This window comes from Cricetulus griseus, chromosome 2 (genome assembly GCF_003668045.3).
Source record: "Cricetulus griseus strain 17A/GY chromosome 2, alternate assembly CriGri-PICRH-1.0, whole genome shotgun sequence".
NCBI classification, from domain to species: domain Eukaryota; kingdom Metazoa; phylum Chordata; class Mammalia; order Rodentia; family Cricetidae; genus Cricetulus; species Cricetulus griseus.
The window spans coordinates 310,896,261-310,906,996 of record NC_048595.1 but is presented as its reverse complement, the minus strand read 5'-3'; the positions used below and the strand labels follow the sequence as shown (position 1 = coordinate 310,906,996).

General features: G+C 41.9%; 1 protein-coding gene across 1 annotated transcript in view; it reads left to right on the top strand.

The window, feature by feature from the left end:
• Window positions 1-2,243: 2,243 nt before the first annotated feature.
• The window catches only part of LOC100759959 (ras-specific guanine nucleotide-releasing factor 2), a 230,159-nt gene continuing 221,666 nt past the window's right edge, over window positions 2,244-10,736 (top strand). Inside the window, exon 1 of the mRNA XM_027401746.2 lies at window positions 2,244-3,606. Within this exon, the coding sequence (XP_027257547.1) occupies window positions 3,319-3,606 (288 nt within the window). The 5' untranslated portion in view covers window positions 2,244-3,318. The remainder of the gene's footprint in view (window positions 3,607-10,736) is intronic.

Sequence of the window (10,736 nt, the reverse complement as noted above, 5' to 3'; positions counted from 1 at the left end):
TCATTTTACCCTTAAAGTAAAGATTACAGAGAAATCTAAATATGAGATATTGGCACTCTCCTTAACAATTTAATGACCAATGGCAAAATTAATCTAGAAATACTTATAGATCACTTACGTGCTTACTGCATATAAACCCTGTAGGTTCTGTATTCATTAAGGAACTGGCTTTGCTACTAAGAATCAAGAGATGTTCCTAACCGTGAAAGCCTACTCTGGAGTGAGCACAGTGATAGCACGAGCCACACCACTCGACACCACCCTGGAATAACTGAGGACGTCAGCTTCCACCCAATAACTGTTACAGTGAATTTCCATAAATAAAATCCACTATAGGGACTGGAGAGATGGCTCTGTTGGGCATAAAACTTCATGCAAGCATGAATTAGGATCTCCATATAAAAGCCAGACAAGGTATCAAGGTATGGTAAAATGGGAGCTAGAGACAGGAGAATCCTTGGAAACTTGAGGGTCAGGCGGCCTGGCATATGTCAGTGAACAAAGAGAGAACCTGACTCAGACAAGGTGAGGACCAACAACTAAGGTTGTCTTAACCTCTACATGTATATCCACACTCACATACAGAATGAATGTATACACACATTCATTTGTGCACACGCGCGCGCGCGCGCGCGCGCGCACACACACACACACACACACACACACACACACACACACACACGATATATGAGAACTGCAATAACAATACTATAGTCACCAGCCAAAACATGGAGGAAGCCAGAGCTTTTTTTCTTTCACCGCCCTGGGAAATGAGGTCTACAGCACCTCACATAGTAGAAAGTGAGATCAGATAAGGGTTAAAACAAATACTTCCTGGGATTCAAATAAGGACATTTCTATAGATAGAGGGGACATTTGACAACAGATAGATGTCAGAGACAGTGCTCACTAAAGAAAGGAGTCATTCAAGTCAGAGGGAACACAAGGGGGTTAGAAGGTATGAATACTCATTACAAAATTGTAGTAAGTATTTTATTCTGGCCAGACCCATTCCGGCTTCTGCTTGAAGCTGGAGTGTTTCAACTGCTCCAGTTATCCTTTGGCTTCCTCTTCTCAGAGATGGACCATGGATAAGGAAAGGAAAGGGCCCCAGAGATAACCTCCCTCTCCCTTGTTTCCAGAACCATGTGGACTGAAGCCTGTTTTTGTCTAAATGACAGCGAAAGCTTTCCACTGGGCTATGTCCAGCTCAACAGGCACTGCCCTTCAGATACAAGGTATGTAAAAGGATGGCTACTGTTCCCCCACAGTCATTTCAAAAGGGCAATTTTCCTATTACATGGACTTCAATAGTGAAGTTTTCCTTGACAGTAAAATGCAAACCACTCAGCTGTTTGGTGAGGCAGAGTTAACATATTCTGCAAAGGCAGTCCTTTCAGAGCAGGCAGGACCCTGTGGAGATCAATTTGTGAGCATATAACCGCAGTAAAAGACAGGTGTATTGCTGCCAATTCACCTCCCTGAAAGGAATATTTTACTATTCTGTTGCTTTCAACAATACTCTTTGGGCCACTCATTTCAATATGTGGCTACGGAAATAAAAAGAAAGTGAGGCAGAATCCAAGAGGGCACTGTGGGGTTCACCAGTTTTCTCTTGAAGCTTCTGGAACATCATTTCTTTTCCACTTGCATTTTTTTTTTTTGATAGAATATCTTGGTTTTCCAGCAGTAGCTGTTAGGTTTGTTAATCAAATGAATCCCAGTCTTTGCCAGGGACTCTGTTCAGCCTGTGACAACTTGGCCTCTGGGGACAGTTTCTGCCCCTGCCAACAAAGTCTCCCTCATAGTGTTATTCCTCCCTCTATTTAAAACTCTGCATTTAACATTTAGTTTCTCTTATCTTAATCCCGTGAAATAACAGGTGTTCAAAAGGAATTGACACATCTGCTGGCTTTCTGGGAACACTCAACTTCTCCTATCAATGTTCACTGCTAGTTTTAAACTCTACAGTTCGGGAACAAGCTGGGAAGCCAACATTGTGGTTTATGCAAAACCACCATGTGACTCCACCTGCTGCTACTGAACCTATTTGTGAGTGTGAGTGCACGCACGTGGTTGTAAAAATGTGTAGATGTAAGTGCCTATGTAGCTGTCCTTTTTCTGTCTGTAAGCGTTTGTAACTGATGAGTGTGTTTAGGAGGGCATGGATTTGCATATTTTTATAATTCTTTGTGTGTGTGTGTGTGTGTGTGTGTGTGTGTGTGTGTGTGACTGAAAGGGCTGACAGATGTGTGTTTATGTATAAGTGTACATTTGTCTGATGTTTCTGTGAATGTATATACGGTATAAGTGTATATATACATTTGGTACAGTAAATATGAGCATGTTTGAGACAGTACCAAGGTATGTACATATATGTATCGGCCTGTGTAAGTACAAATTTGTGGATTTACATTTTTGAGAACTATATACAGTGGGTATGGTATATTTTTGTAAGTGTGAATGTGTATTTGTGTGCATAGGGGTGTGTTATTTGTGACTGTATGTTGTATTCTTATGTTCATGACTGTGAGCATTGGGTGAAAGGGCATTTGCTAATTTATGTTGTGAGTGCACACACACTTGTGCGCCTGTGCCTATTGCATTTGTCTGCATGTGTGCTTTGGTGTATGAATATGAACATTCTGTGTTTGTGTGCAGGTACTGGTCTCTATGCGTGTGTTATTCAGTGTGCGTTTGCCTGTGTGTATGGGAGAGCATCATATTTGTGCGTGTTTCTGCTGTGAGCGGTTGGGTACCACGACACTCCTGCCCTTCCCGGGCGATCTGCCCCATCGGGGGTTGGCCTGGGCAGAGGCAGAGACCAGGGTCCTGGCAGGCGAGTGAAGGATGCGCGCTGGGGAGAGCAGGCAGCGCCTCCGCGGCCGCCACCGCGCCTACTTTACCCTTTAAATCGGTCTCCAAGCCGATTACAGCTGATCTCCCACGTGACGTTTTACCTTCTGTCTCCCGGAGCGCGTTGCCCGAGGACAGTCCTCCGGCTGCTGCGCGCCTCACAGCGCAGCCCGCCGCTGGGGGCTCAGCTCCTGCAACTTCGGGTGGAGCGGCGTGAGTACGGGCGCCCTCGGAGGGCCGCGCGGTACCGGGCTTCCGGAGATCGGGAGGCGTCGGGTGCCCGAGAGGGCGCGGTCGGGGAGGAGACGGTGCCCCAGCCCGGATCGGCGCAATAGGTCTGGTTGGCGGGCGAGGTGCCCTGTGGCAGACGGGCCGGGGTGCGTCCTCCAGGAGAGCACTCCGTGATGGCCCCGCCGCGGGGCTGAGGCTGCGACCCCCAACGCCCCACCCCGCGCCCTCGCCATGCAGAAAAGCGTGCGCTACAACGAGGGGCACGCCCTGTACCTGGCCTTCCTGGCGCGCAAGGAGGGCACCAAGCGCGGTTTCCTGAGCAAGAAGGCAGCCGAGGCGAGCCGCTGGCACGAAAAGTGGTTCGCTCTCTACCAGAATGTACTCTTTTACTTCGAGGGTGAGCAGAGCGGCCGCCCGGCTGGCATGTACCTCCTGGAAGGTTGCAGCTGCGAGCGGACGCCCGCACCACCCAGGACCAGCGCGGGACCCGCAGGCGCCCGGGACACCCTGGACAAGCAGGTACGGCGCACACTCCTTTCCCTGACTCCCAGCCCCAGGCGACTCTGCCTTACTGTGGTGCTGGGTGGACAGCGCAGGGGCAGTGCTCTGAGACCCTAAGACAACGCACGTCCTCAGGCGCGAGCAGAGATTCCCCCCATCTCCACTCCTTGACCCCATCGCCTAGGGATCAGCCAGGCTAGGGACCAGATTGGTTTTGTTTTTGTTTTTCACAATCCTCTTAGAGGTCGGATTCTTTCGATTTCTTCGCTAACCACTCCATGCTGCTCTAGACCACATTCAGAAAGATGTGTGGCTGTGGCGACGTGTGTTGACACCTGTTGGATTTAGATCGGCGGGACTGAACCAGCTTATTTGGAAAAGTTTGGGTTTCTTTTTTTACTCTGCTTGGGACAGGCAGAGTTCTTTACTGGCAAGTGATGGCCCAATCAAGCTACCAAGAAAGGCGCTTCTGTTGGTCCTTGTCAATCATGTTTTGCAGCTTAGGTCACTTTCCCTTGCGAACATTTGACCATTGAGGCCACTTGTGTACCTGTCTCCTGAGGATTACTATTTGTCCCTGAGTTCTTGCTATGTTTAAAAACGTGGTCATTTTAAGAAAGAATGCTCTGTACTTTAAAGTAAATGCGACCCTTTTAGTTGTAGGTCGTAATTTTAATGGGTTTTGTTGTATGCTCAAGGCGAGGAGGAGGCACTCGGTTAACCTCCGAATCCCCATTCCTACAAATAAGAAACATTGATTCCAAATGCAGTTTATTTATTAAAGTTAAAGGAGAATGATTTTATTCAGCCAAAATGTTCTCTCTATGCTTCTATACCCTGGAAGATGGAAAAGCTGTGTGGGGTGGGGGATGAGAGGCTGATGGCCTTTGCTGTTGCAGAAACATTTCCTAGGCTGAATTTTTCATGCAAGTCAAACCAGACTGCTACTGCAAACCACCAAGGCTGCAGCAGAAGCAATGCGGTGGTGCTCAGATGGCCACCCACTTTTTCTGCCCTCTTAAAACTTATGTCTCAGAGGAGTTGAAACCATACCGGGCACAAGATTGGTTTTAGTTTTCGCTGTCAATCATTAACTTCAGTAAATGATAAGTGATTGAAATGAATAGAAGAGCTGGGAATTTGAAATAAAAAAGACGCCCTTTGACGTTTGAAGGTGCTTTCAGTCTTTTGAGAAACTAGTTTTTAAGCTGGCAGGTACAGGTATCAGAAATGGAGAAAATTCAACGTGTGCAGTCTAGAATCTAAAAAGAGTTTTAAGGAAACAGTTTTAAAACAGTGTGTGTGTGTGTGTGTGTGTGTGTGTGTGTGTGTGTGTGTGTTTGTGTGTGTGTGTTTTGAATAGTAAGTGTAAGAAGACCCACAAGAACTCTCCCCCAATAAGATTTTAAGTGTTATTATGTCTAAAATAAAACAGAGTCCTTTAAAAATGGTTTGAATTCAAATCACTACAAACTGTTTCCTTTGTATTTATTCTTGAGTTCACAAGTCACTGCTTTTGGTTACTCTGGAGCTGAGTTCAGAGAGCTCCTAAAGCGTTTGTGGCTCAAAACCTGCTAACATTATATATAAAGCATTGTTTATCTGCTGGGAAAGATCTGCACTTCATCTTCAGGACAGTTGTCTCTAAGTTAGACTCTAACAGAGAATTTGAAATCCCTGAATAGTTGGAGTTCTAGACAAGTTATCATATGCAAGATTTTTCTCTTTAGCACCATATGAATTATGGGTCTGATCATTTTATGCAAATTTGGGAGGTTGGGAATTGGGACCTTTGGAGTTTGTAGATAAAACTGAAATGTAATGATGCAAGCATTCCAGAAAGGATTTGAAGTTGGACTTGGAGATTTTTTGAATTTTGCTGTATTAGAAACACTTTTTCAACATGGGTTAGCCTCACTGAGTAATTCTTTTCCCAAACACTGCTACCTTGAGGTGATTGAAGAATTAAGGACACTATGGAAATAAGAAATAAGGAGAAACATTCTGTCTAAGTGTATATATGCAGCTGACCTCCCTTCAGTTAATTGTGTCACTTTCCAATGCTATTGATCATCTGTTTCTAAGGCTGTAACACACAGTGCAACATTTTTGCCATGTAGAGGAAGCGAACTACAAATACATAGTAATAAACACTGCATTTGAAAAGCTAACAACAAAGATGATGGAAATGGGCATCCTCAGAATCAGGTCCGCAGCCACACAAACCTACAAGGAATACCATCCACTGAGCCAGCGGCATCGCCATTCTCACAGAGGTGGAATCTGGCATCTTTGGATGATACAACAATGATCCAATTCTTGCTGCAAACCACCTCTAATTGTTGTTGAGTTCTGTTTCTTTTTCAAATCACTTTAAAAGTTAAGTATGTTTATAGCTAAGCCATAAGAAGAAATCTCTTTGATTTTCTTTATCTAAATAATATTTCAAATTAAGCTAATTGATCAAAAAGAAAGAAGGAAAAATTCACAAAATGGATCAAAACATAAAAGCTGAATTTGTTCTTTTCTTTTTGTCAAATAAGCTCATTTTCCAAATATGCCCAGGTTGAAGGAATATTTGTGCTGGTCCATTGAGTTCTTGGTGTTCCAGGATTTTTCTCTGGTAAGTTCTTGGGATATTGCTAGACTGACTGTATTATCAGCATTTCCACAGTGACTATTTCTTTAGAACAATAATGATGACATAGTCAAATGAATCTGTTTAAAAATGCTTAAAGTGATTCATTGCCTCCAAAAGGATGTTTCTTCTTTCAAATATGTATCAGGCTGTATGTATTCTAAGAAAGCACCACTTAGGGCAAGTGAAAAACTTCCCTCTTTAGCAAACATATTCTGTGCGCCCTGCTCCTACTTGAAATCATCTATCTACCATCTTGTCTAACTTGGCCCTCTCTTCAGCTCTTAGAGATGTCTTCCTCTTCATTGTTCTCATTACTTTCATTTTAACCTGTGCTAACTCAACCTTCTAGATAGGCAAAGTCCACCTCCAGATATGAAGATTAAACATGTTGAAGAGTGCTTTGCTGGGGAGGTTGTATTTAAGTACACTGATCTCAAATTTTTTTAAAAAAGGCAAACAAAAACAAAAAATCTGCTTGAGATAGGAGTTGGAGGTATAATGTATGATTCACTGTTTTGTTCACTCTTATTTAAAAACTAGTCAAATGATTGTTGTTGAGTCTTGAGAAACACAACTACAGGCCATCACATGCTCAAAGAAAAGTGAGGTTGATTTTCAAACAACCAATTTGATGTGACATTCCTTCACTTCAGTGGAGAGATCTTTGTGAGTGTTTGCACTTAGGGTCAGAGTACACAGCCCAGTTCCTCTGGTCTACTTAAGTAGTCATATGCATCTTGCCTGAGGCAGGAAAGATGTGTAGTAATGAGACTGTCTTTCTTCTTCTTCGTCTGCCATTGTATTCAGCCTAGTTTCCCTTGCTTGGTGTGGGGTAGGTGGGGGATGGGTATCCTAGGCTTTAGAGGCATAAAGAATTATACATGCTTGTCATATTTGTGCTGATTTAATTTTAAAGGGATTACAAGCTCTGTGATATCTCTATCACTTCATTACTAGATAGACGTTTTAACCTTCCTAACTTGACCACAAGGCAGGGATTTTTCAGCGTTTTGTTGAATTAGGTAGAAGTGCATACAAGCTCCGAACTATTTGTAGAGTGCAGACTGTGAAGCAGAATTTTCATTCTAGTTCACAGTGTTGAACAGAGGTATAATAGCCAGCTCTACAGTTTCTTTTCCATTTTTGCTTACTGAACACTAACAAAGGGAAAATGCGATAAAGACATTTGCTAATTCATAAAATGTTCAAAAATATAATTTGGAGGACAGAGATGATTTTATACTTGAACTTTGTAAATATTTTTCCATTAAGGTTAAATAAAAAAGGAACTTGTAAATTAGCAAGAGTTAGTTATTTAATTCTGGTTACTTTAGTATTTAGATTATTGTAAGTAGTGTTGAGGACACCACACAGGAAAACTCACCATCAGGGTGTTAGCTGTGTGTAAATGCACTTGTCCTGTGAACTGCATCAGTCTATGGGTTTTAATCTGTAACAGGTGTCCACATCATGGAAAGATGGGAAGCATTTGCTGTGTGACAGTGTTTTCTCTTTATATTTGGTTCCAAGACATGAAGTTAAAAACAACTATATTGTCTGTTTAATGCAGATGATATTTTCCAGTTGATTTTTATCCATCTTGGCCAAAATATTCATACTATAGTAAATATAATTTTAAATATCATAGAATAGAAAAAGTTAGTTTTTAAGAGACATTTTGTGATGAAATAAATCAGATAGCTAAGGTGTATTTACTCAGGTCTTAAATCCTAATTTTTCACAATTTTGAAGTGGCTTTTTGTTTTTATGCCGGTTATTTCTTCTCTAAGACAGGGATGTAAACATGTTTATTATATTTGTTTCCATTGACTATTGAATGCTACTGTTAATTATATATTTATAAATATTGGGAGTTTGCTTATTTCCATTTCTGCCAGGGACACTTAAAGCTGTGAGTTAGAAAACCAGCCCATAATCCCAGCACTTGGGAGACTGAGGCAGGAGGATTGCTGTGAGCACAATCAAAGGCAGCTTTGATTATATAGAGTGAGCCTCTGTCTCAAAAAGTTAAAAATATGTGATCCAGTCTTCCTGAGTGTGGGAAGCATTGTTTTCTATGACTGCAGCTGTGAGGTGAATGGAAATCACAGAAGAAATTCTTCTCTGACTGAAACTGAAAATGGCAATATATTGCATTATGACCTTTCCATCAGTAATGGGCTATCTCTGTGGCATGGCTATGTCCATAGCCTTGGTGTATGGGAGGCCACACTGTCTCAGTTCCAATGAGCACAGTCGGCAGTTTTTCACACAATGACAAAATCTCATGTTTCATTTCTCAGAATGTCTCCCTGGCTTGCCGTGATGTAGGATGGTATAGAAAAATCACAGCCAGTATTTAAATGCAAGAGAGATGGTGTAAGAAGGAACATGGCACTGTGTGAAATGTTTGACTGTTAGAACTTGATTAAACATGGCATTCTTTCAGATCAGTTGTTAAATTTTTCACTGGTGCAACTTCTAAATTTTAGCTGATTGAGAAGTTAAAATACATCAGTTTCGTCATTTTCCCTAAGGAATTAAAATATCATTGTATTCATATTTAGGAACAAAGCAGTGTGTTCTCCCTTGTTCCTGAAGAGAACATTGATGCCACAGGTGGGTCAGAGATGAAGATAGGTCATGATCACATGATTTTCCTTTTTACTAGAAAACACAAGAGCCAATTAAAAGTAAAGACACAAATAATTTTCCTTAAACCTCACAATGGCTACAAAATGCTCCAAATACACTTTTGGGGAAAAGGCAGAAAAAATCATCACATTTGAGTTGATCTGTATCTGTGCAACTTGTTTCTTTTTGAACTCTCCTGGAAGATGGGATGCAGAAGTTGGGGAGGTCTACTGAGAACAGTGGACTTGGGGCAGGCGAATGAGTAGCAGACTTCTTGATGACTTGGAAAGACACAACTAAAATGATGCAAGATAAGCTGTCTTGGAAAATGAATATGTGGAGCCTCACATCGTCCTTTTGCTTACAAATGTGGGGCATGCTCACAAAAAGGCATTGCTAAGACTGTAAGGATTGGTACAGAGGGAGGGACTCTGGTTACTGGGACATTGCATGGGCTACTCGGTTCCTGCAATGCTTTACTTTGTTTAGAGAGATCGATTTAGACAATGACTGGTTCATTTCCTGAACTGTTTCTGAGACCATGCCATTTATGTGACTAATGTAAACAATGGGGCTAGTCTCCTCACCCTATCAGAGCAACTGTTTAAAAGCCACAAGCTCTCTTTTGGCTAGCAGTGTGGGAATTGGGAGATATAGCATAATCTGAGGCTCATTTTGTGGTGGTATAACTCAGTACAGAAGTCATATGACATTACATCAGTGATGCACAGGAGGCTAGGGTACTTTTACAGATTAAAAGCAACTTGTAAGAATGTCAGAAAGAATCACCAAGTAAGGTGGCAGAATTGGCTATGATTCACTTCACAGCAAAAACAGTGTAGGTTCAGGTCTCGGCTCTGCTGCTTACAGCACCCATGATCTTGAGCCAGCTCTCTGGGCTTAGTGATACCAAGATGGGCTGAAAAAGTGTCTAGAAGAAGGGGCTTCTGAATACCCCCATCATAGACTTTATGGGTACTTAAGTCCCCAAGCTCTTAACATAGAGTCAAACATGGCAAATAGCGTATTTGCCAGCTGGCATTTCATTCCTTCCCATCTACTTTTTGATTTTTTGTTTTGTTTTGTTTTCATTACTAGAATGATTTGGGAGAGGTTTTTCCTTCCTTCTTAAGAAAGAAAATTGACACATAGAATACAAGAGTACCATCATTTAGCTTAGACAATCTCCAACTTTCATTACCTATTTTGTTGCATTCCCCTCCTTCTCTTTCTCTCTATCTATCTATCTATCTATCTATCTATCTATCTATCTATCTATCTATCTATATATACCTGTTATATTATATATATATGTGTGTGTGTGTGTGTGTGTGTGTGTGTGTGTAGGGGGTAGGGGAGTTTATCTTACAGCCAGTCTCAGACATTGTATTACTTTATTTGCACATAGAAAAGCATTTCCTCTTTGGTGTTGCTCTTATTTGGCCCTGGAGACTACAGTAGATGTAGTTCTAAAAGGACCTGTCTTGGAAATAGCTTGTGATTCATTCTGTGATAATGTGTATCAATTTAATGGCAGCCATCTTTTTGTTGCTTTGATGCATTAATAAAGGAAAAACTGAAGACAGTTGTTATGAGGATACAAAAGTGATGGAAATAGCTTTTACATGAACTCTAATCTGTTATACCTGGAGGCACAGAAAGTTCACACTCAGTGTTTACTGGTGCTCAAGGCATGAACAACTGGACCCTAGACAAAGGAACTCTTAAGTTACCAACTGCTCTTTCACCAGAGGGTCTTCCCTCTACTGAGCTGCATTTACCAAATTCCTCTGGTTTTACACTTCTTACTTAGAATCAAGCATGAATGTTGCCACTAATGCATCCCTACACTCAATTCTTGGCTGTTTCATAA